General features: G+C 46.2%; 1 protein-coding gene across 6 annotated transcripts in view; it reads left to right on the forward strand.

The window, feature by feature from the left end:
* RBM26 (RNA binding motif protein 26) overlaps positions 1–26,164 on the forward strand; it is an 89,808-nt gene that overhangs the window by 44,669 nt on the left and 18,975 nt on the right. For 3 of the 6 annotated variants that reach the window (XM_038758897.1, XM_038758899.1, XM_038758902.1), the window contains 11 exons: positions 2,035–2,175; positions 3,779–3,934; positions 5,258–5,369; positions 6,002–6,161; positions 14,175–14,339; positions 15,374–15,505; positions 16,221–16,292; positions 20,401–20,529; positions 21,175–21,249; positions 22,084–22,251; positions 23,586–23,690. In XM_038758897.1, the coding sequence (XP_038614825.1) occupies positions 2,035–2,175; positions 3,779–3,934; positions 5,258–5,369; positions 6,002–6,161; positions 14,175–14,339; positions 15,374–15,505; positions 16,221–16,292; positions 20,401–20,529; positions 21,175–21,249; positions 22,084–22,251; positions 23,586–23,690 (1,415 nt within the window). The remainder of the gene's footprint in view (positions 1–2,034; positions 2,176–3,778; positions 3,935–5,257; positions 5,370–6,001; positions 6,162–14,174; positions 14,340–15,373; positions 15,506–16,220; positions 16,293–20,400; positions 20,530–21,174; positions 21,250–22,083; positions 22,252–23,585; positions 23,691–26,164) is intronic. The other 3 variants (XM_038758898.1, XM_038758900.1, XM_038758901.1) reach the window with 3 other exon arrangements.

The following is a 26,164-nucleotide window of genomic DNA, read 5'->3' on the forward strand; positions in this document are numbered from 1 at the left end:
ATACGATTGATGATGATGATACCCACAGTGAGGTTACGTGGGATGGACAAGCCGCCTTACTGGGTGTCGCCTGGGAAAATTATATTGATTTGAGGTGTTCTCTGAAGCGCTTAGAACAGTGCTTTGCACATAGTAAGCGCTTAATAAATGCCATCAAAAAAAAAAAGTCTTTGCAAGTGCTAGAATTAAAGATAACAAACTCCCTTGGGTTTTGGGGGGGTATTTCAGAGCAGATGGATAAATCATGTTTTCGTTTTGTTTGTTCTTTCATTGGGAGCAAAGGCAAAAAGATTCTCCCCAGTCCCAACTCTTAAAACAGGGAAAGCAGTTTCCAGGTGAATATCCGAAAGTAGCTTAAACCCCGTTCCTGGGGTGCAAAGGAAGTAGTATTGATTGTATTTATTATGCACCTACTATGTGCAAAGCACTGCTTTAAACCGTGGCTCTCAAGGAGCTCGGGAATTACGGATCAGGCAAGGAGCGGGTGGGGGAAAGAAGCGGAAGGAAAACCGTAACCAAAGACGTGGATGACGGTGACTGCGGGAGGATTTCAGGCTCCTCAAGGCCTAGCATAGTAGTCCCAAAAGCTTCAGTGGCTACCATGGCTATCAAGGTTTCACTGCCGGAGCCCTTCCCGGGATGGGGCAGATCCAAGAGGAGACTCAGTGGCATCAGGGCCGGTCGGTGGGCGGAGGGAACAGCCTCCCTCTCCCGTGCGGTGAGCCCAGGCATCCAGTCTAAGTGGTTGAGTGGTTTGATCAATCAATCAGTCGTATTTATTGAGCGCTTACAGTGTGCAGAGCACTGTATTATCATCATCAATCGTATTTATTGAGCGCTTACTATGTGCAGAGCACTGTACTAAGCACTTGGGTAGTACAAATTGGCAACATATAGAGACAGTCCCTACCCAACCGTGGGCTCACAGTCTAGGGGGAGACAGAGAACAAAACCAAACATACTAACAAAATAAAATAAATAGAATAGATATGTACAAGCCAAATAAATAAATTAATAGAGCAATATAGATGTACAAACATATACAGGTGCTGTGGGGAAGGGAAGGAGGTAAGATGGGGGGAGGGAGAGGGGGACGAGGGGGAGAGGAAGGAAGGGGCTCAGTGTGGGAAGGCCTCCTGGAGGCGGTGAGCTCTCAGCAGGGCCTTGAAGGGAGGAAGAGAGCGAGCTTGGCGGGTGGGCAGAGGGAGGGCATTCCAGGCCCGGGGAGGACGTGGGCCGGGGGTCGACGGCGGGACAGGCGAGAGCGAGGTACGGTGAGGAGATTAGCGGCGGAGGAGCGGAGGGTGCGGGCTGGGCTGGAGAAGGAGAGAAGGGAGGTGAGGTAGGAGGGGGCGAGGGGATGGACAGCCTTGAAGCCCAGGGTGAGGAGTTTCTGCCTGATGCGCAGATTGATTGGTAGCCACTAGAGATTTTTGAGGAGGGGAGTGATATGCCCAGAGCGTTTCTGGACAAAGATAATCCGGGCAGCAGCATGAAGTATGGATTGAAGTGGAGAGAGACACGAGGATGGGAGATCGATCGGTGGTGTTCATTGAGCGTTCGCCGTGTGCCGAGGCGTTGCATTAAGCGCCTGGGAGAGCATACCGTGACAGAGTTGGTAGCTATGCAGCGGGAAGCAGCGTGGCTCAGTGGAAAGAGCCCGGGCTTTGGAGTCAGTGATCATGGGGTCAAACCCTGGCTCCGCCCACTTGTCAGCTGGGTGACTCTGGGCAAGTCACTTAACTTCTCTGTACCTCAGTCGCGTCATCTGTAAGATGGGGATTAAGACTGTGAGCCCCCGTGGGACGACCTGATCACCTTGTAGTCTCCCCCGCGCTTAGAACAGTGCTTTGCGTACAGTAAGCGCGTAATAAATGCTATTATAATTACATAATAATTATATTATATTAATTATATAATTAGTAATTATTATAATATATATATTATATACACCCCCCCGCACCCACAGACGTGAGAAGTGAATATAGTTGCGTAGGTTTTAATCGGCACTCTTGTTTCTTCCGATGGGGACAGGACCACCTCCCCCACTGCCACCATTGCAACCAGCCGGCATGGACGCCCCTCCAAACTCCGCAACCAGTTCCGTTCCTACTGTGGTAACGACGGGAATGCATCACCAGCCGCCTCCCGCCCCACCCTCCCTCTTTAACACAGGTGCAGTATTAGCCTTTTATTCCGGAGTACGCCTTCGCCCTTTCGTTTGGGAGCCCCACGTGGGCCAGGGACTGCGCCTGATCCCTTTACCTTGTACGTACCCAAGGGTTTAGCCTAGTGCTTTACAGAAGGCGTACCCTCACGAACCACGGCAGGGTTACCTGATGCCGGTCTAGGGTACCCAGACAATATATTTGTCGCTCGTTCTTCCCATTCCGCTCCAGAGTGCTCTTTCTCTGCTCTTAATACTCTGGCGCTCGCTCTGCTTCCTGTTCTTGATGTGCGGATCCCCTTCTGTGAGCGCGTCACCTGGAGATTTCTCTGAGTTAGCAGCAGCAGCTACACATTCCTGCAGCAGAATATGTGTTTTTCCCTGTGCGTTTGGGTGGGTAGGGAAAAGTGAATGTATTTCTGGGTGTGGATACTTGTGAGTGACTAGGGGAGGGTTTCTGGGTGGGTAGGCCTGTAGCTTTGGGGAAAAGGGGAATTCTCGGTTGTGTGAAGGGGGTTGGAGTTGTTTGTGCGTGTGTTTTGGATATATGCCTCCCATTAACCTTTTTCTTTTCCTTATACTGCCTTGCCTGTGTGGCTTTTTCTCCCTCCTGTCCAGGTTTCCTTCTGCCCCTTTCCTCCCACCCCTCAGTTTTCTCTCTTGGTCTCCCTCCAGTCTTTCCCATCGGCAGTAGTTGGTTCTGTTTCTGATTCTCCTCTCATCACCGTCACCACCAGTGGAATTTCTTGAGCGCTGACCATGTGCAGAGCACTCTGCTAAACTCGTGGGAGAGTCCAGTGTAACAGCCTCAGTCCTTCTGCTGGCCTGACCTTCTGCCCCACCCTCCATCTGTTCAGTGTGGCTCAGTGGAAAGAACCCGGGCTTTGGAGTCGGAGGTCATGGGTTCAAATCCCGGCTCCTCCAATTGTCAGCTGTGTGACTTTGGGCAAGTCGCTTAACTTCTCTGTGCCTCAGTTACCTCATCTGGAAAATGGGGATTAAGACTGTGAGCCCCCTGTGGGACAACCTGATCACCTTGTAACCTCCCCAGTGCTTAGAACAGTGCTTTGCACGTAGTAAGCATTTAATAAATGCCATTATTATTATTATTATTATTATCTGTTTACTTCTAGGTTCCTGCCTTAGCTCCTCAGTCCACTGCCCTGTCTTCTTTTCCTTTTCACTGGGCACAAATCTTTTCATCTGTTTTGTGTCCAAAGTCCTTTTTTTTTCATTAGGGCATAGCAGCTATACCCTGCATCTGGCACATGCCAGGGAGACAACAAGGAGCTCCCTTGTTGTGCCCGTCAATCCCACAATTTGTGTTACAAGTTATATGTTATAATAATTTTTGTTTGACTACCAGGAGTAGATTTCGTGATAACTTGCACTCTGTATACAGTGCGAAGCATCCAGCATGGCTCAATTTCAAATACTTTAGCACCGGGGAATAGTGTAGATGAAACGGAGTTTCGTTTTTAAAAAAATATTATTCGATGGGGTATTTGAATAGAGTGCCTTAAGATTAGTTACGCAGAAATGTTTTCTCTGTCCGAAAAAGGATGCCCTGCCACTCTGAAGCTGGGGTTTATAATTGTTGTGTAATTACAGTTTTTGTATTACCAGATACATACGACACAGACGGGTATAATCCCGAAGCTCCCAGCATCACAAACACTTCCAGACCGATGTATCGACACAGAGTGCATGCCCAAAGGCCCAATTTGATAGGCCTCACATCTGGAGACATGGATCTGCCTCCCAGAGGTACTGCGGGGTTTCGGCAGAGTCAGGGGACTGCGGTGTCTCTGGCCCCGCGGGTATAACTTGCGAGCCACTGCGATGCGTAGTATTATTTTCGCGCGAACCCTGTGTCTTTCCAAAGTCTTTCGTGTAGCTATCGGATGGCAGTACAAACTAGCTTCATCCGTGGTGTTAGAAATTGCCCGTTGGGGTTATAATCTGAGGGAAAGTCAGCACCCAAGTTTTCATAAGGTTAGGGGAGGGCGTAGGAAACGGGCGTTGGGTGTGTGGTACAAGAAACGTGGAGTAAGCGTTTGCCTGCCCCCGACTTCTCCCACTCGGACCCACCGTCGGGTTTTGGGGGGATAACGTTTCGGTTTTCTCTGCTGATAGTGGACGTGGGTGGGTAATAAAAGCGGCAGATTCCTAGAGCCAAGCAGACTATCGTGAAGACAAGAACTTCTATACGCTGTCGAAAGCATCACACGGCCCCGTTCACGTCGTCACGATCCCTCTGAAGAGCGCAGACGGCCCCTGCCCCGTACCGTTCAGGAGGGAGCCCCGAAGAGATGGCTAGGACGTTGCATTGTTCTCGTCCACGCAACTTTAAGGCACCGAAGAGCGGGGTCCTTTCAAAAGTCAGAAAACCCTCTGCCTTGCCGAGGTGGGGTACGTGTTTCAGTCACCGAGGAAGTCACCGCGGCAGATAAGGCCGTGAAAAACGGGGAAACCACGCGGATCTGCTGAGCAAGGACGAGATGCCCTGGTTAAACACTTACACAATTACTCTACAACATGTGGGGACCCTGAGGAAGTGCCTCAGGATCTCAAGGATGCTCCCGTTACCTCCGCAGTGAAGGAGAAAGGTGAAAAGATCACGTCGTGGCCACTATCAAAGCATCTCCTCTCTCTCGCTGTCTGGCCAGCTTGCTTCTGAGTCGATCCGCAAAAGGATATCGGCGACAGAACACACCTAGAATCACCTTGTGGCTCTCGATCCGCTTAGCGTAGCAGGTGTAATTTTTGCAGCAGAAAAAGGGTAGGGAACAGCCCCAAGGCCGTGTTGGGTTTCCGTGGGCTTTGTGAAAGCGTGCGATAGACCGTCAGCAGAGCTAGGCTCGGGCAATTATGTGGTGAATTTCCCTACTTTGGAAAAGGGAATGGAACACGATCCGGTTCCGGAACACGATCTTTTTGGGGGGAGCGCTTCCATCTGATCCTGTCATGCCTTGTATCTCAACAGCCCCCTCCCCTAAAACCAAAAACGAAGAACTCGATCTAGTGTGATATTACCTGGCTATACTGAGACACAGTATTTAGTCCGGTATTTCTCTTCTCTTCATACAGAAAAACCTCCCAATAAAAGCAGTATGAGGATCGTGGTGGATTCAGAGTCGAGGAAAAGGACCATTGGAGCAGGGGAAACTGGAGTTCCTCCAAAGAAGACTTGGTTCGACAAGTGAGAGAGCAGGAAAACTTGAATGTCTTGTCGTCGTTCTTTTTTTTAATTCCTGGATTTTAGGTTTCCCAAACACACATGTCTAAATAGGCTTCCTTTAATGAACTGAAACTAAGGTTCAATAGGGTGTTGTTTATTTTTTTAATAATTTCAACGAAATTATTTTTATTGCTTCCCTCTGCCCTCAGTTCTGTTTTATCATCGTGGCTAATGTCATGGTTAGCAGGACTGTTGAGCTTGCATTAATTGTACTTTTTAAGCTTTTCTGCCTACAGGGCACTGTTCTAAACATGAGGGGGAAAATTGCATGGGTGAAAAGAGCAAAGCTGGAAATCTTTGCACCCTTGCACAGCTAGCTGCCAGGCTGTGCTAGGATGCGGGCTCTTCTCTCCGATATTTGTCCCAGAAACCTTCCCCCAACCCTCCGTAAGAGTGGGATCTCTGTCCGGGAGGGATGGTCTCACCAGATTCTGAACTTCCCAAGTGTCCTGTAGTTTAATTGAAGGGTTTTTTGAGCAAATATGGCTTTGGCTAGATGTCTCCAGAAACAAGAAGTTGTCGGTGATGGAAAAAGCACGCACCTTAACGCATAATTTTGTCACAAGTTCCTAATGATTTGAACTCCGTCGTAGGCCAAACTTCAACAGAACAAACAGCCCGGGTTTTCAGAAGAAAGTGCAGTTTGGAAATGAAAACACCAAGCTCGAGCTGAGGAAGATTCCTCCAGAGTTAAATAATATCAGCAAACTTAACGAGCACTTCAGCCGGTTTGGAACCTTGGTCAATTTACAGGTACAAATCGTAAAGGATGCTATACGTTTAAGATACGGTGCTTTTTAAAATGATATTTGTTAAGCATGTACTGTGCACACAGTAAGCATTCAATAAATACGATGGAATGCGTGCGTCAGGCACTCTTCTAAGGACTGGGGCTCAGTGGAAAGAGCCCAGGCTTTGGAGTCAGAGGTCATGGGTTCAAATTCCGGCTCTGCCACCTGTCAGCTGGGTGACTTCGGGCAAGTCACTTCATTTCTCCGTGTCTCAGTTCCCTCATCCGTAAAATGGGGATTAAGACTGTGAGCCCCCCCCCGTGGGACAACCTGATCACTTTGTAACCTCCCCAGTGCTTAGAACAGTGCTTTGCACATAGTAACCACTTAACAAATACCATTATTATTATTATTATATAGGTTAATCAGGCGCTCCCATGGGGTTCTCTCAGACTTAGGAGGGAGAACAGGTATTGAATCCCTGTTTTACAGTAAACTGAGGAACGGAGAATTGATTTGCCTGGGGCCACACAACAGACAAGTGGTGGAGGCAGGATTAGAAGCCAGGTCCTCCCAGCTCCCAGGCCCCCGCTCTTTCCAGTCGGCCCGTACTCGCACTGTCTTGTAAGATATCTCTAATTCTGTGAAATCCTGGTTTCCTTCAGGCCCCGTTGGGTTCCTGTAGCCTGTGGCTTCTCTTGGGCTAAGGGTCCTGTTGGCAAGAAACAGACTATCTTTTTCCAGCAGCAGTAGGAAGGGAAACTGCTCTCCTGGAGCAACGGAGTCACAAAGCTCTGGATACTGGAACGCGGGCTTGGAAGCAGAATTAGGACTCGGTTAGGACAAACAAAATAGCACGTCAAGGATGTATCGTTACTTGAGAACGACTCAGGCAGGTGTATCAGTTTTGCAAAGGGTTGCTTCAGCCAACCCTCTACTCCCGGATCAATCAATAATAATAATAATAATGATGGCATTTATTAAGCGCTTACTATGTGCAAAGCACTGTTCTAAGCGCTGGGGAAATTACAAGGTGATCAGGTTGTCCCGGGGCGGGGCTCACAGTCTTAGTCCCCATTTTACAGATGAGGGAACTGAGGCCCAGAGAAGTTAAGTGACTCGCCCAAAGTCACCCAGCTGACAGTTGGCAGAGCCGGGATTTGAACCCACGACCTCTGACTCCAAAGCCCGGGCTCTTTCCAGTGAGCCACGCTGCTTCCCCAATCAATCAATCGTATTTATTGAGCGCTTACTGTGTGCAGAGCACTGTACTAAGCGCTTGGGAAGTACAAGCTGGCATATGACCTCACTGTCCGCATCACCAGATTTGAACAGGAAGGGCAGCTGTATCGATCAATAGTATTGATTGGTGCCTGTGGTAGGTACTTGGGGGATGACAATAAAATTGGCAGCTATGAACGGTGCCTTCAGGGAGTTTACCGGGGGAGAACGACCTAAGATAATTCATAGACAGGAGAGAAAGGGAAAGTAGGAGGGTAGGTGCTTCAGCAGTAGCCGTACACAGTCTGTACAGCAGTGCTGTGGTTGGGTGTGAGTGGTAAATCAATCAATCAGTCGTATTTATTGAGCGCTTACTGTGCAGAGCACTGTACTGAGCGCTTAAAAGCACCTGTATGTATGTTTGTACATATTTATTACTCTATTTATTTTACTTGTACCTATCTATTCTATTTATTTTATTTTGTTATTATGTTTGGTTTTGTTCTCTGCCTCCCCCTTCTAGACTGTGAGCCCACTGTTGGGTAGGGACCGTCTCTATGTTGCCAGCTTGTACTTAGCGCTCAATAAATACGATTGATTGATTGATTGATTAAAAGCGCGTAAATGGTGCAGAAGTGAGCTGGGGAAAAGAAAACCGCTTTGAATGAATGAAAACCTGATTGGGCCAAGCCTCCTGGAGGAGATGTGATTTCAGAAGACCTTTGAAAATAAGGAGAGCATTAGGCTGACGGATCCGGAGGAGGGAATTCCAGGCAGGATGAAGGGCGTGAGCCGGGAGAGATCGGGACAAGGCGCAGTGAGGTGGTTAGGTGGCGATTAATGAGGAGCGTGAGCTGGGGGCTAACGGAGAAGAGAGTGGATAAATTCAGAGGGAGAGAACAGATGGATTTTCATAAAGAAGCAGCTTGGGAGTCAAGAACCTGAGTTCTAATCCCGGCTCTGCCACGGTCTACTATGTGACCTTGGACAAGTCACTTGTCTGTGCCTCATATCTCTTCCTCCCTTCAAAGCCCTACTGAGAGCTCACCTCCTCCAGGAGGCCTTCCCAGACTGAGCCCCCTTTTTCCTCTCCTCCTCCCCATCGCCCCCCCCACCTCCTTCCCCTCCCCACAGCACCTGTATATATTTGTACAGATTTATTACTCTATTTATAATTTTACTTGTACATATTTACTACTCTATTTTATTAATGCTGTGCATATAGCTATAATTTTATTCTGACTGTTTTGACACCTGTCTAAATCAATCGTATTGAGCGCTTACTGTGTTCAGAGCACTGTACTAAGCGCTTGGGAAGTACAAGCTACCTGTTTTGTCTTGTTGTCTGTCTCCCCCTTCTAGACTGTGAGCTCATTGTTGCGTAGGGACCGTCTCGATATGTTGCCGACTTGTACTTCCCAAGCGCTTAGTACAGTGCTGTGCACTCAGTAAGTGCTCAATAAATACGATTGATTGAATGAATGAATGAAATGGGGATTACAACTGTGAGCCAAGTGGTCCAGGGACTGTGTCCAACCCAATTGGCTTGTATTCATTCAATCGTATTTATTGAGCACTTACTGCAGAGCACTGTACTAAGCGCTGGGGAAGTCCGTCGGCAACACATTGAGACGGTCCCTACCCAACAGCGGGCTCACGGTCTAGAAGGGGGAGACAGACAACAAAACAAAACGTATTAACAAAATAAAATAAATAGAATAAATATGTTCAAATAAAATAGAGTAATAAATACGTACAAACATATGTACATATATACAGGTGCTGTGGGGAGGGGAAGGAGGTAAGGCGTGGCTCAGTGGAAAGAGCACGGGCTTTGGAGTCAGAGGTCATGGGTTCGAATCCTGGCTCCGCCACATGTCTGCTGTGTAACCTTGGGCAAGTCACTTAACTTCTCTGAGCTTGTTACCTCATCTGTAAAATGGGGATTAAGACTGTGAGCCGCACGTGGGACAACCTGATCGCTTTGTATCCCCCAGGCGCTTAGAACAGTGCTTTGCACATAGTAAGCGCTTAACAAATGGCAACATTATTATTATTATTATTATCCACCCCAGTGCTTCGTACAGTGCATGACATGTAGTAAGCACTTAAATGCCCTAAATGTTGTTATTGCTATCATTATTAAAGCCAGTGTTTAGGAGTTTTTGCTACACCTGGAGGAGGAATAAGAAACCGATGTTTTTGAGGAGGGGCAGACGTGCAAGATGACATTTTGGAAAAATGATTTGGAAAATGGAAGGACCGGTAGCAGAGAGACCAGCGGGAAGGCCGGCAGAATAGCCAGGAGACGATGAGCGTCTGAACTGAGTAGCGGCTGTTTGGAAGGAGCGGGAGGCAGATCTAGGAAATGTTGTGGAGGCAAAACTTGACAGGTTTTAGTGACAGATTGATTAGAAGAGTTGATAGCGAGCACAGTTGAGGTGGTGGCTTCAGAGATAGGAAAGTCAGTCGTTTTTTGAGTGATTACTGTTTGAAGACCAGGGTGCTAAGCGCTTGGGAGCGTATAGTGTAACAAAGTTGGCAGACACTCTCCCTGTCCACAACAGGCTTAGAGTAGAACTGTCAACTCTTATGGAAAAGTTAGGTGGCAGAGAGGATTTGAGAGGAAAGATGAGTTCAGCTTTGGAAAAATCAGGCTTACGGTTTCGGCAAGGCACCCATGGCCACGTGTCTTGGAAGCAAGAGGAAAATGCAAGATTACGGAGGATTTGGGGAACCAGTCCTGGCAAGGTAGATTTGCTAGGCTCCTCACCATTGGTCCCCCTCTCCATCCCCCCCATCTTACCTCCTCCTCTTCCCCACAGCACCTGTATATATGTTTGTACATATTTATTACTCTATTTATTTTACTTGTACATATCTATTCTATTTATTTTATTTTGCGAGTATGTTTGGTTTTGTTCTCTGTCTCCCCCTTTTAGACTGGGAGCCCACTATTGGGTAGGGACCGTCTCTGTATGTTGCCAACTTGGACTTCCCAAGCGCTTAGTCCAGTGCTCTGCACACAGTAAGCGCTCAATAAATACGATTGATTGATTTTTAAAGCATTCAGTTGTCACCTTCCCCTCCTCCAACCTCACCTTGCTACTCTCTTACTACATCCCAGCGATCACACTTCGCTCTTCTAACGCTAACTTTCTCATTGTTTCAATCTCGTCCGTCTGGTTACCGACCCCTGGCCCACGTCCTCCCTCCTCAAGTCCGACACCTTCCCCCTTCAGAGGCTTATTGAAGGCAAATCTCCAAGAGGCCTTCCCTTATTAAGACGCTTTTTCCTCTTCTCCCATTCCCTCCTGCATCACCCAAACTTGCCCACTTTGTTCATCTTCCCTCCCAGCCCCACAGCACGAACATACATGTCTGTACTTTATTGATTTATATTAATGTCTGCCTCCCCCCAGCTAGACCACAAATCGGTTGTGCTCAGGGGATGTGTCCATTTATTGTTGTACTCTCCCAAGGGCTTAATGCAGTGCTGTGCACACAGTGAGCGCTCAGTAAATACGGTTGAACGTATGAGTTATCCTCAGAAGGATGGTAGTTGAAGACATGGGAGCTCCCCAAGCGTTAAAGGAAAAGAGAGGCCGACCCAGAATAAAACCTCGAGGTATCCACAGCTAGCGAGTTAGAGGGAGAGCCAGCCAAAAGACTGAGGCAGAGCAGTTAAAGATGTAGGAACCAAAGCAGGAGAAAATAGGTAATGTTTCCAGGAGGAAGCAATGTCACAAGCAACCAAGAGGCTGAGAGAGATGAGTATGAAGTCCGTTGAATTTGGCATCATTGGTGACCTTGGAGAGTGCGATCTCCCTGGAGTGAAAGTACTGTGGAGGTGGGGTTGTTGGTGTGAGATTGACAGAGGGACAGTGTTGAAAGGGGTTGAGTTTAGTGAAGACGGTGGAGTTGAGGATCTGTGCACAAAGAGAGGATTTGGAAGTTAGTCCCAGTGAGGGCATGCTGGCTTAGGAGAAGAGGAGGAGATCTAGCGGATCAGAGGTTTTTGTCAGAGAAGAGGGTGGCTTGGTTGGGTGCAGGTTGTAAGAGATTGTAGGTAGAGAGTGGGATTCCAGATTTGGTGTGGTTTGGGGGTGGGGGTGCAGTAACTACTGGTGGTGATACACCAATTCTCGGGGCATGGGTGAGGGGAGCAGGTGGTCTGCAGAGGGAGAGGAATCGGGAATATCCGCGAGGGTGATTAGGGTTCCCGAGGATCAGGATGGGATAAATGGAGGTGAGGGCGTGGGTGACTGCGACTAATAGTGGTAGCCAGTGGTAGAAATGGATGTTGAAGTCAGAGGAGGAGTCAATGAGGAGGGGTGGAGATGGTGGGATGATGTGATAAAGACTGGGGTCGGGGGGCGGTCACGATTAGTTGGACTCCTCTCCTTTTCCTCGAGTGGGAGGGTTTGCAGGGGCGGGATGTGGTGAGGCTCCCTTTGGTAGAAAGTAGGCATGGAGATGATGCTGTCTGGAGTGAGTGGGGTTTTGGTGATGGCACAAAGAAGCAGCTCCTGGAGCAACAGTAGGTTGAAGATGAGGGGGAGTTTGCCCGTGATAGAAAGGGGGATCCGTAGACCTTCTACGGGGGACTTGTTGGGGCTGGGGACTGGAGCGAGGGCGGTGTGATGGGCGGAAGTGGGTGGGCTGGATGCCTGGGTGCGGTTCTTGGACTGGGTTGTGTTTCGGGAAGCAAGGATAGAGGAGAGGGAAGTGGGGACAGCACTGGGAAGTCCCTAGTCCCTCAAAGACCCGCAGCTGGCGGTCGTCGGCCCCCCGAGCGGCCTCAGGTTCTGGAGGAGGCGAGGCAGGCTCGCGGGTGGCCCTAGGGACGTTCTGGAAGTCGTGACGCAGCCTCGCCTGTGGCCCTTAGAAACCTTGCGGAAACGATGAGAGAAACTCGCAGGCTGCTCTCCAAGTCATGAGACAGGCTTGCCGGTGGCTCCCCATGTGCTTTGGAAGTCATTCATTCACTCAGTCGTATTTATTGAGCGCTTACTGTGTGCAGAGCACCGTACTAAGCGCTCGGGAAGTACAAGTTGGCAACACATAGAGACGGTCTCTGCCCAACAGTGGGCTCACAGTCTAGAAGGGGGAGACAGATGACAAGACAAAACGTATTAACAAAATAAAATAAATAGAGTAATAAATACGTACAAACATATATACAGGTGGTGAGGGGAGGGGAAGGAGGTAAGGTGGGGGGGGATGGGGAGAGGAAGGAGGCAGCTCAGTCTGGGAAGGCCTCCTGGAGGAAGTGAGCTCTCAGTAGGGCTTTGAATGAAAGGGCTTTAAAGGGAAAGTGCTTTATTAAGTGCTTACTGTGTGCAGAGCACTGTACTAAGTGCTTGGGAAAGCACAGTGCGCAGTAAATAGTGATATTCTCTGCCCACAGCCGGCTCACAGTCTTGTGATAATTCCTCTGTCAGGAATGAGAAATGAGCCTCAGTCCTGAGACTTCAGGACTGCAAACAGCAGAGGAAATATTTATGGCATTAATGGCTTGGATAACATCATTCCAACTCCCTCTTCTGTGCTAGCGACGTTATCTTTGGGCCATGGAGTATAAGTAAGGTTTCCGTTTGCATTAACCAGCCATAGGCAGAACTGCAGCTAGAACTCAGCTCTCAAGTTTTCCGGGGCTGTTCTCTTTCCACTGGACCATGTCCTGAAATTAGGTGTGGAAATCGAAGTGAAATGTAGTGAATATAGGGGCAATTCTAGGGTACAGTTCTTTAGATCTTGAGAAATAGCATAGCCTAGTAGTATCAGCACAGGCCTGGAAGCCAGAGGACCTGAGTTCTAACCCCAGCTCCACCACATGTCTGTTGTGTGACCTTAGGCAAGTCACTTAACTTCTCTGTGCCTCAGTTTCTTCATCTATAAAATGAGGATTAAGACTGAGCCCCATACAGTACAGAATGTATCCAACTGGATGAGCCTGTGTTTACCTCCGTGCTTACTACAGTGTCTGCCACATAGTAAATGCTTGACAAGTACCATTGGAAAAAATTAAAAGAAAATAAAGCATGACCAATGGAGTAATTTGGGTCCCTTCACCAACAATGCAAATTCCTCTTCAGTTATCTGGATAGTGTACTTCTCTCGTTGAATTAAATGTAGCTAAAGTAAGACACGAGGCAGGCGCCCTCGTGGCTCTTAAAGTCCCAGAAGTGACGAGGCCAGCCCGTTTTGGGATTGTACGTTTCCTTTTGCTATATTGAAAAAATGAATTTTAGTTATTTTCATCATAAGGATGTCATCGTAAAGGCGACGGGGAGTTTTACTAATTTTTCAGCTCTGGAGAATGAAAAAGTATTTCTGATTGAGATAAGCTAATTTGAAATTGCAGAGTAGTTAATGTGTGGTGGAATGTTTCAAGGGCTATAATTTTTTTCCAGTGTCAGGTGGAGAACAGTCAACTCCAGGAAAATGTAAAAGAAACCACCGGCATTTCTTAATTTTAATAGTTTCTGGAACTGTGACAAGTGGAAGAGATTTGTCTGGAATCTTGGCCATTGGATTTAGATGCTTGCCGATGAGCAGTTTGCTAGTTTTTCAGCCCTGGGGAATGAAAAAGTATTTCTGACTAAGATAAGTTTAAAGACCTAAGAGTAGACTTTAATTTGTGGTGGAGTGTTTCAAAGGTTGGAATTTTTTTCCAGTGTGTCAATTGGAGTACAGTTAAGGAAAATGTAAAAGGAACTAGTGGTATTTATTTTAACAACTTCTGGGACTGTAACCATTTGAATAGATTGGCTTGGACCGTCGGTCATTGGATTTGTCCTTTAAATGTTAGGTTGCCTACCACGGAGATCCCGAAGGTGCCCTTATCCAATTCGCAACGTATGACGAAGCAAAGAAAGCAATATCAAGTACAGAAGCAGTATTAAACAACCGTTTCATTAAAGTCTATTGGCACCGAGAAGGCGTCACTCAGCAGTTGCCGACTGCTACCCAAAAAGTAAGAGCAAAGATGCGGGTGTCTCACTTGGTTTCAAATTCTTTTTACTCTTGCCCGTTTGTACCCGGTAGGCTTGGATGGAAAATGCTTCCTTTAATCGTAATTTTAAAAGGACCAAATTGCCCCTATTTAAAATTCTGTCTTGCTCCTTTTTCTCTTTCCGTTGGCACTATTGGTCTGTAGTGCCACAGTAATATTGCATTCTGCCTTGGGAGAGTTGTTCTACCTTTCTGACACAAATCCCTATTTTGACTTGACCGCTTTCTGTAAAATCACCTTATTGACTGCTGGAGAAAATATATCCATAGAGTCACTATGAATTGGAAATGACTCGACAGCATGTGATAATAATAATAACCTTATTGACTAACGTTTCCCTGGAAAATTATCAACGTCTCTGTGCTCTTCAAAAGGAAACTAAGCTATTAAAAATAAAAAAAAATTTAAATTAATTTTCATTATTATGTCTATCATCATCATCATCAATCGTATTTATTGAGCGCTTACTATGTGCAGAGCACTGTACTAAGCGCTTGGGAAGTACAAATTGGCAACATATAGAGACAGTCCCTACAGTGGGCTCACAGTCTAAAAGGGGGAGACAGAGAACAAAACCAAACGTACTAACAAAATAAAATAAATAGAATAGATATGTACAAGCAAAATAAATAAATAGAGTAATAAATAAATAAATACATATTTAATAAATAAATATTTAAGTAAATATTTATCGTGCATACGCTTTCCACAGGATTGTTTTCTTCAAGCTCCTTGAGCGTACAAAGGACTGTTGAGGATGAACATTAAAATTTAATTTTTTAAAATGTGCCCACAAAAGATAACGGGGTTACTAGTTGTTAATATTGGTAATGGAGACTATATCAGTCGATGGTATTTGAGTGATTACTTTCTGCAGAGCACTGTACTAAGCGCTTGTTTGAGTTGGTAGGTTCCCTGCCCACAGTGAGCTTATGGTTTCTAGAGGACGAGTTTACAATCTGTATACTATCTCATTTGGACTTTTTTCTTTTAAGGTAATTCAGCCTTTGGTTCAGCAACCCAGTTTACCTGTTGTGAAGCAGTCAGTCAAAGAGAGGTTAGGCCCCGTACCGACAAGTAACATCGAACCCGCCGAAGCTCAAAGTGCGAGTCCAGATGCTCCTCAGGTACGAATATCCCTTGGTGACATTGTAATTCTTCAACTGTACTGCCTGCATAGGTATACCCTCTCGCTTGACGTGTTTGATTTTTTTTTCCCAGTTTTTCTAAACGTATAAATAAATGTAGTGTACTGGAAGATGCTAATTTTTCATGGTTATACAGGACTAAAATTTCCTACTCTGGTGTTTTCCCATCGGTTGGAATTAGGCATAAAACGCGAAGGTGTTTGATGGATAAGTTTTATCTGTCTACTAAAATTGGGGCAATTCTATGCAGATATAAAACATACCTTCACTGGGAACATGCTCAGTCCCTATTGAGAATGATACTGTTTATTCAGTCTCCTCCAGCAACCCCATTTATTATGTGGAATACACTCTATTGTGCCACATTGCAGTTTTTCAGTAAGTTTATTGGAAGGCAGTTAGGGAATCAGAGAGCAAGGTGAGCCTGCGTGCCCCTGCCTGCCTTGTTTTTGGATCAGATACTTGTGTACAGGGCTGGAATAATTAACACTAAAGCAAGTTATTGCAAGTGCAGGTTTTGTCAGACTGTAACGTGTGTTGTAGAACTCCTTACCTGCATATTTGTCTTAATTTGGGTCAGGATTCTCCCAGCTCCTCTCCTCGTTTCCGTTGAATTCAGGTTCATGAACTACAGTAAGTAAGCACCATGTGTTGGGGAGAAAGTAATACATGTATTCATTTTTATTTCTTTTAGAGTGTAACTAAACTATCTGTGAAGGACAGGTTGGGTTTTGTAGCAAAGCCATCTCTTTCAGCAACTGAAAAGGTAAGAGTTCTGTAGGGCCTTCGTCAGGGATTCAGAAATACTTTCAGCTGTAAATGTCTGTGAAATCCCAATTATGTCTTAATGAGAGTGCTACTTCATTGCACAGAGAATATACGGAGCCTTTCTTCTCCTTTCCTTGGAGGGTTGAAAGACAGAGAGGAGGAACAGTTGGTAAATTGAGAAGGCGCCTAAGATTTCAGCCTTCGCTCATAGAGAGCTCCCTTTTTTCTTGTCTCATGCTTTGCTTTGCTCCATCTTTAAGGTTTGGTAACATTCAGGGAGCTAGTCGCTCCTCCCCTTGGCACTCTGAAATGTTTTCCCACTGACCACACACGATCCATTTTGGCACGGACTCTGCAGCGTAGTCAACAGTGCAGTCCACGTCATTAGAGATGACTGCTTGGTTCTCGTGCGTATAGACGTTTAGGCGACATTCAGGAATTTTTGTTTTCGTGTCTAGGGATTAATTTTTCCAAAGCGGGCGAGGGACACACTAGCTGGCCTCCGGCAGTCGGTCCTGGATGCTCCCGGGAGTCTGTAACCTTGAAGGGCCCTATAGGAAGGGTCTTGAAGAGGGAGAGTCCCCAAAGGCGTCCTAGGGAGTTTACTTCCCTAACCCTTGAACTTTCCCCTCTTCAAACCTGCCCCTGTTCTTCGATCCAGACGGGTGAAAAGTGATCCCTAGAACGGGACACCATTCCCTAATTTGCAGTTGGATCTCCACTGGAAGGGAAGTTCATATATTCCCAAGTCCGCGGGCCTGGGGATAACTCCAGGCTTTCCTTCCCTCGGCTCTCCACGATTTGGGGAGTGCTGTGGTCTGTACGGGAAGGAAGACCCCGTAAGGCCCGATGAGGAGGCCCCCGCTTCTTGTTCGTGCAAGTTATCGCGGGCTTAGAGATCCCAGGCCAGGAGCTTCAGGCAAGAGGCGCATGCTTTCCGGTCAGGCCCCCATTCCTTTCTTTCTTTTGTTCTCTTTAATGGCATTTGTTAAGCGCTTGCTACACGCAGGGCACCATGGTAAGCTCTGAGGTAGATGTGAGTTAAAATACAAGTTACAAACCGGCAGTCCACGTCCCCTGTGGGGCTTGCGGTCTCAATCCCCATTTGCAGACACGGTAACCGAGGCACCGAGAAGCGCGGTGACACGTCCAAGGTCGCACAGCAGGCAAGTGACAAAGCCGGAATTAGAACCCAGGTCCTTCTGACTCCCGGGCCTGTGCTCTATCCAGGGGCAGAAGAAGTACCAGTAAATAAGCGTTTCAGGGGTATACATTGAGTGCTTCCTGTGTGCAGAGCACATATCTTTATGCGCCCATCTTTAAATTATATATTATAACTTCCTATTAATGTCTGCTCCCCCCAGGCCAGATGCTCGCTGTGGGCCGTGAACGTGTCTGCTAACTCTGTTGTAGTGTGCTCTTCCAAGTACTCGGCACAGTGCTCTCCGCATAGTAAGCGCTCAGATACCATTGGTTGATTGATAAGCCGTCGGGAGAGTACCTAATATTGTACTAAGTCAGGAGAGTACAGTGCAAAAGAGTAGGTGTAGACGTTCCCTGCCCGCAGTGAGTTTACAGACTAGGCGAGAATACAGACGTTAAAATAAGTTGCGGACCGATATGTACATCGGCCAGTCGGTGGTATTTATGGAGCGCTTACTACGTGCAGAGCATTGTACCAAGTGCTTGGGTAAAATACAACAGAATTAGCAGTTTCCCTGCCCATAACAAGCTTACAGTCTAGAGAGGAAGCCAGACATTAATGTACTTTCCAAGTGCTTAGTACAGTGCTCTGCACACAGTAAGCGCTCAATAAACACAATTGAATGAATGAATGAATGTGAATAATTAATTTATAAGGGCGTACTACGTGCCAGGCACTGTTCTAAGTGTTGGCTCAATAAATAAGCGCACATAGTAAGCGCTCAATAAATACGATTGATTGATTGTTGGGGTAGATAAAAGGTAATCAGTTTGGGCACAGTCCTTGTCCCGCATGGGGTTCACAGTCTTCATCCCCATTTTGCAGATGAGGTGACTGAGGCCCGGAGAAGTGAAGTGACTTGCCCGAGGTCACACAGCAGATGTGGAGGCCGCACTGGGACTAGAACCCAGGCCCTCCTGACTCTCCGGCCTGTGCTGTATTCACTAGGTCACACTGCTTCTCATAAATGCTGTGGGACTGGGGAAGGGGTACATCAATCAATCAATCAATCAATCGTATTTATTGAGTGCTTACTGTGTGCAGAGCACTGTACTAAGCGCTTGGGAAGTCCAAGTTGGCAACATATAGAGACGGTCACTACCCAGCAGTGGGCTCACAGGCTAGAAGGGGGAGACAGAGAACAAAACAAAACGTATTAGCAAAATAAAATAAATAGAATAGATATGTACAAGTAAAATAAATAAATAAATAGAGTAATAAATACGACAAGCATATATACAGGATACATATCAAAGTGTGTGGGTGACCCAGAAGGGAAGGATGAATTGTGCAAGTTGGGGAAGGCCTCATAGTCTTTTAGACTGTGAGCCCACTGTTGGGTAGGGACCGTCTCTATATGTGGCCAACTTGGACTTCCCAAGCGCTTAGTACAGTGCTCTGCACCCAGTAAGCGCTCAATAAATACGATTGATCGAGGAGATGTCATATACTCAGCCATCTCTTAACCATCCTCTCTGGCTCAGCTCTTGGGTAGGGTGTTACAAGGCACTTTAGAAAGGTAAGGGAGGGGTTTCTTCCTGGCAATACCTGCAGGCCAAACTCCGAATTCGAGCTCCAGTACCAACCCCTTACTTATCGCGGCTCCCATTTTTAACTCTCAGTAGACTGTGTTTTCTTGGGGCGGTTCTGTTTGTGGCGTCTAAGAAGCATTTGGAGGGAGTGGCGTAGGTTTTGACACATCCAGAATGGTAAAGGCCATCGGTGATCTATTTCCTTTCCCAAAATAGAACGATACTCCCCAAATACGTTTTCCAGGGATTGTTTTTCGCAGCTTGAAGTTTCTTCTTTTGGCTACTCACTAGAGGAGCATTGTGGCCTAGCGAAAAGAGGAGGGACTTGGGTTCCGATCCCAGATCTGCCACGTGCCCGTTGAGTGACCTTGGTCAAGACACGTCTCTTGTCCGTGCCTCAGTTTCCTCTTGTAAAATGGGGATTCAGTAGCTGCTCTCCCTCCTACTTAGGCTGGGAGTCCCTTGTGGGATAGAAACTGTGTCCGATCCGACTGCGTTGTATAATAATAATTATGGTACTTGTTAAGCGCTTACTACGTGCCAAGCACTCGTAATACTAATGATGGTATTCGTTAAGCGCTTCCAAGCACTGCTCTAAGTGCTAGGGTAAGATACAAGGTAATCAGGTTGTCCCACATGGGACTCACGGTCTTAATCCCCATTTTTACAGATCAGGTAACTGAGGCACAGGTAAGTTAAGCGACTTGCCCCGGGTCACACAGCAGAGAAGTGGCGGAGTCGGAATTAGAACCCACGTCCTCGGACTCCCAAACCTGTGCTTGGACCGTGCTGCTCTTGGAGCACTGTTCTGGTCGTTGGGGTAGAGTGAGGTTAATCAGGTTGGACACAGTCCCTGACCCGCGTGGGGCTCACACTCTTAATCCCCCTTTTACAGATGAGGTAACTGAGGCCCAGAGAAAAAGTGGCTTCCCCAAGGTCACAAAGCAGACATGTGGTGGTTATATCCACCCCAATGTTTTGTACAGTCTGCGGCCCGTGCATAGTAAACCTTTAGCAAATTCCAACAATTAACATACTGCTTATTATTCACAACTCAGGCTGTTACCCCCATGTCCGCCTTGATTACCTTGAACCTATCTCAGAGCTTAATACGGTGCTTGTTACATAGCAGTAGTGGAGAATACCATTATTATCCCATCATTATGTCGGCTGCAGACATTTTCTGCATTTAAAAAGCCGAATACGCGTATCGCCCGTGTTGAGCATCAGGGGTGTTGTACGTTTAAGGTGGCTTGCCACGGCAGGGTTGTATGTTCAATAACCTGTTCAGGCTTTTAATAGACAAGGACTTGATTTTTAGAAGTATCAAAGTGGTCCGATCTATACAAAAGTAACTTTTATCTCGATAGGTACTCTCCACTTCTACCGGCCTAACCAAAACGGTGTATAATCCGGCTGCCCTGAAGGCTGCGCAGAAATCCCTGCCGACAGTTTCCACCTCTGCATTAGACAACAGTGAAGCACAGAAAAAAAAACAGGTAAATCAAATCGGGGCCACCCTAATACCTTGAAGGCATCACGCGGCCTTTAGTATTAGAAAGCAAAAGTACAGTGGAAGCTGATTATCCAGAGGGTGAAGCAGAAGTCGGGGGTCTGTCAAAAACTAACAGATCCCGTTGGGTTGAGCTGTCTGAAAACGGGTCGCAACCTCGACTTAACCCTGTTCTTGGATGACTGGGGAAAAAAAATAGCTCTTACCTTGCTTTTCTGGTGTGTTTTTTTTTTGTATGTGGTCACTTACTGCTTCAAACACGCTGAAATCACAATTTGTGTTCAAAAAAATAATATATGTAGTGTATATAGCCCAAAATATAGCCCTTTGGTATTTTATATTTTAAGTATACTACACTTTCTCTGTAGTCGGCCAGTGCTTTTAATGGAACAACCGATTTCCTTTGACTTTTTTCCAAGAAATTTAGATTCCGTTGTGTGTATTATCTCACGTGCCTATGTGACCATAGGCGGTGGTTGTGCCTCCAGCAGTAGTTAACTGTCCTGATTTTCCTAGTTTTCAAAATTGAGTTCCAGACCGCGTATGGTTTCATTGGCTGTTTTTACCTTCGTCGGTGATTTAAGTCCTGTGAAAGTACGACTTCCTAATCTGTAGTTTTACCTCCCAATAGGAAGCACTAAAACTTCAACAGGATGTGAGAAAAAAGAAGCAGGAGATTTTGGAAAAGCACATCGAAACTCAGAAGGTAAAATATTTGAGTTAAACGTAAGATGAGTGGTTTACAGTTAGCAGTTGTGAGTTATGAAAAAATAGAAGTAACAATTTGAGTAGCTCAGATTGGGTTGCCCACACTTCAAAATTCAGTCCATCGGTGCTATTTATTGAGCACTTAAAAATGAGCAGCGCACTGTAGTAAATTCTTGGGAGAGTACCGTACAGCAGCTGGTAGACATGTTCCCTGCCCTTGAGAAGCAGCGTGGCTCAGTGGAAAGAGCCCGGGCTTTGGAGTCGGAGGTCATGGGTTCAAATCCCGGCTCCGCCAATTGTCAGCTGTGTGACTTTGGGCAAGTCACTTCTCTGGGCCTCAGTTCCCTCATCTGCAAAATGGGGATGGAGACTGTGAGCCCCCCGTGGGACAACCTGGTCACCTTGTAACTTCCCCAGCGCATAGAACAGTGCTTTGCACATAGTAAGCGCTTAATAAGTGCCATTATTATTATTAGGAGTTTACCATTCTGGGCAGTTGGTTGTGTTGCTCCTTCCCCTAGGCCTGAGAGTCAGAGGACCTGGGTTCTATGCCTCAGTTTCCTCAGGTGGAAAATGGTGATTCAGTACCCGTTCCCCCTCCTGCTTAGATTTTGACGCCCATATGGGACGAATATTGTATTGGACTTGATTCTCTTGGATCCACCCCTGCTTGGCACTTAAGTAAGTGCTTAACAAATACCACAATTACTCAATATTATCGTTATCATTAATATTGTTATCACGATGAAAGTAGACAGAAATAGACCTTCAGGTACAACTTCTCTGTGAAGAACTGTTCTTCAGATATCTCAGTATTGTCTGTTTTTGGTAGATGTTAATTTCAAAGCTGGAGAAAAACAAAGCCATGAAGTCAGAAGATAAAGCCGAAATAATGAAAACTTTGGAGGCTCTGACCAATAGCATCACTAAGTTAAAAGATGAATTGAAAGCTGTTTCTCCCGGAGGTTCCCTTCCCAAAAGTGTGAAAACCAAGACTCAGGTACCCCTCCTTTTGCTATTTTTAGGAATCTATTCTGTTTTTCTCTGTAGTCGGCCAGTGCTTTTAATGGAACAACTGATTTCCTTTGACTTTTTCCGAGAAATTTAGATTCCATTATGTGTATTATCTCACTTGCCTATGTGGCCATAGGCAGTGGTTGTGCCTCCAGCAGTAGTTACTGTCCTGATTTTCCAAACAGGACAGACAAGCGAAGGACCCCCAGTTCCATTTCCAGTGTCCGAGTCTCAGCTGGTGGTTTTCCTTTTACCAGCCTGCTCACCGTTTCTGCCAACCCAGAGTCGACACGGATCGAGGCCGCCCCGTCCAACTGAGCGTCTCCCTCTCCCTTGCTCCCTTTCCTCTCCTCCCTCTTCTCTGAACTTAACGGGCATCCTCATGCAGTGCCATTTGGAGAGAGGATTGGGAAAAAGGAAACAGTCTTGATAGCTCCAAAGTTGCCAGGTGGTAGACTAGCCTGATTCTCTCTCTTCTCCGGCACTATCCTTGGAATTTCCCTCCCTCTGGATTTCCCTGTTGGGATTTCTCCCTCCCAGTCAGAGGCAGCCATGATGGGTTCACTGGACCTTGGATGGCCAGCCTCTAAGCAACCTTTCAGTGGGTGGTGATTTATTTTCCTTGGCAGCCTTTTGCTCTGTGTCTCAAGTAACCTTCCTCAGAGGGTTTCCCATCCGTCTCGCCGACGAAAGCAAGCTTCGGCGGTCGGGATAGTTGTTGGGAAGCTCTTGAAGGAGAAGGACCCTCCTCACCGGCTCCTGGATCAGGAACCATATATGTTCAGGAGACAGAACCAAAGCAAAGACCATTTTTGCACACACATGGAGAAATGAGCACAAGGAGAGATCTTCCAAGGAAAATAAAACGTACACACTTCCAGTACACTTCCAGTTGGGAGTTACTGATCTACTCTCTGAGATCGGAACGGGACAGTTTTGTTGAGGTTTTTAGAAACATTTAAGGGTCTTGGCATAAAGCTATGTGGTAAGGGAGTGTTTAAAAACAATAAAAAATACGCTCCTGATTGTCTCACCCCAACCTCTACATCAATACTGTGATAACTGTGATTAGCATTAGTAGCATCAGTCCCAAGACCACGCATAGGACTGTTCATTAAACCACACCGTGTCTCTGTTTGCAGGGCCAAAACGTTTCTTTGGCACAATGAGGCGTTTAGACAAGAATACGCAGTCTATTGACTGGTAGTGATCCAAGTACTTAGCATTTTTTTAAAATAGTTCCATAGCTATTAAAGTAGTTTTAAAACTAAAGGCGACAAGGGTGGCTTTAAATAATGACCAAACCTGCCAATTTCTCAGATGCAGAAAGAATTACTGGATACAGAGCTGGATTTGTACAAGAAGATGCAGGCTGGCGAAGAGGTCACCGAACTTAGAAGAAAGTACACAGAATTGCAACTTGAAGTATGTTTCATCATGACTTTAACTTACGTAAAAGGAGTAAAACTGGCTAGTATTTAAAAAAACTTCTGTTCCATTTGTTGTGGGGTATTAAAGTACGGTTTAAAAGACACACATTTAAATTTTCGTAGTTGCAATTGGAGCCTCATTTCTTTCTTGCCACAGGAGCCAGGTTTTCATTTGGCATGCCGTAATTTTCAAATGGTTTTTTTTTCTCTGAATCAGATTTACCCCGTTTCCTATAGCTGAGTTTTGATTGTCCTGCTTCATCCAACCCTGAGAACTCTGTTATCAATACATGTGCCTAACTGACAGAGAGTATCTGAGGGGTCCCCAGTCCTGTCCCCCAAAAGTCGTCTGCTGCCTAGCAGTTCGCGTGAAAGCCGGTGGTTATCCAGTGGAGGAGCAATCCAGAACCCTTGGCATTCCAGGTGGACAGCCGTCCGTCCCACAGATTCCCAGACGAATCAGGAAGTACTACTCTGTAGTAGAAACTCCCGTGGCCAAAAATTCACCATAGCCCAGGCTTGCCAAAAAAGTAAACCGGGTTCCCCAGTGAGAAGATGCAGAAACAGACCCGGATTGAATTTTCTTCAGGAAGGAGAGAGCGGGTCAGTGGATAGTCAGTAAATATACCGATTAATTTACTGAATCGTTCAGTTTCTGGGGAATTTGGCAGTGAGTCTCTTGATTGAAGTTTTATTAGTTGAAAATTTGTTGAAAAATACACTTAGGAAAGTTGGCCTTTAGGTGGTGCTGTGGATGTTTCTAAAGACAAAACCTTTATTTTGTGGTTAATTCTAATTTTATTGGAAAAATAAACAGTCACTATCACATTATTTTGCCCTAGAAATGGTCTCGATAGAAGTAAGTGTTAAGGTAAAAGATAGACAAACATTTGGGGACAGTTAAAATACGAAGACCAGATAGTGACTTTCCTCCCCGCCCCCCGATATTTTCAAGGGGGTCGGCTCTCAAAACCCGAGTTACGAAGTTAAAATGGCTTTTAAAAATTGCTGCTTAAAATCGTTTCTGTATTGTAAGGGTGTTTTTTGCGTCATGAAAAGATATGTCAGTTTTTAACCTGGAAATGCAGTGCTGTGTCCATAGTTGGAATACAAATGCCATGCTGGGTGGGTTTTTTGTTTCTTTTCATTCCAAACTTCAGAGCTTTGTGAATAAAGCTCTAGTTTAATATTCTGATAACATTTATAAATGAATAAGCAAGTTCACAAGTATGCTTAGCGTTGGTTCCTCCTCATGGCATAGCTGATGTTTTTGTAACAGAGCATAGAGGTACATTACGTCGGTCATCAGCAGTACTGATAGAAATGCTGTGGATATTTTTATTATCAGTGTATGATTGCAGATATTGAACTCTTTATGTAAGGAATTCTGCTAAGCTAGAGAAGCAGCGTGACCTAATGTTATACAGCACTGGCCAGGGGGTCAGAAGGACCTGAATTCTCATCCATTTCTCTGCTGCCTGACCTTGGGCAAGTCACTTCACTCCTCTGTGCCTCAGTTACCTTATCTGTCAAATGGGGATTAATACTGTGTGCCCCATGGGGGACATGAACTGTATCCAAGCCGATTAACTTGTATCATCTCCAGTGCTTAGTGTAGTGCCTGGCACGTAGCAAGTGCTTAACAAATACCATAAAAAAAGGGGTAGATTGGAGCAACAAAAATTGTGCTTGAATTGAGACAGGCACAACCCCAGCCTGTTAGTAAACAGGTAGATAATTTTTTCAGGGCAATTAAATAGCAATTGAATAGGGAAGTAATGGGTTGATTGGGCTGGTTAGGGTGCTTATCAAATGGTTGCCACTGTGAACATTTAGAGTGTTCCTCTTGAATCTGAATAACTTCGTTCCTCTTCGTATTTTTGTAAAGGTACTAGTTTGTTTCCCTCCCATGGGGCTAAAAGTCATTTCATAGTTAAGCAGGGGTTATAAGTCAGCACATGGACAGTACGCTAATGGTTTTTTCTTTAAAAATGATCACTATCCTTGGTAGAGAAATCAATCTAGAGCCTCCTGTTGTTACACCTGTCACTGGAGCAACATTTTTATCATCTCAAGTGGTGTCACGTGGCTTCATGCGTTTCGAGAGATTTACTTCGGGCGTGTGAAATGCCTAGCCTCGAGCCAGAGACTAGCCCACTAAGTCAACCCAGAAAGACCTCAACTGGGGCAACCTTGCCAGTTTTTAGTCTCCCGCTTGTGGGCTTGCTCTTCCACTCCCGAGACCTGAGCTGCAGTCATGGTTCTCCCATCAGCTTCCTTTTCTGGGAATGGCTGCGTGGGCCCCCCGAGGAGGGAGAGCGGAGCGACCCTGGTCTCGTCGTGCCGGAATCTGTGCACTGGAAATGTGAATCCAGAAAAAGGGATCGGAGGTGCAGAAATGGGGCCCGACTGAGCCCTCTCCCACCCACCCCGTCAAATGCTCACGTGTCTCCTTTCTTTAACAGGCCA

This window comes from Tachyglossus aculeatus, chromosome 17 (assembly GCF_015852505.1).
Source record: "Tachyglossus aculeatus isolate mTacAcu1 chromosome 17, mTacAcu1.pri, whole genome shotgun sequence".
NCBI lineage: Eukaryota > Metazoa > Chordata > Mammalia > Monotremata > Tachyglossidae > Tachyglossus > Tachyglossus aculeatus.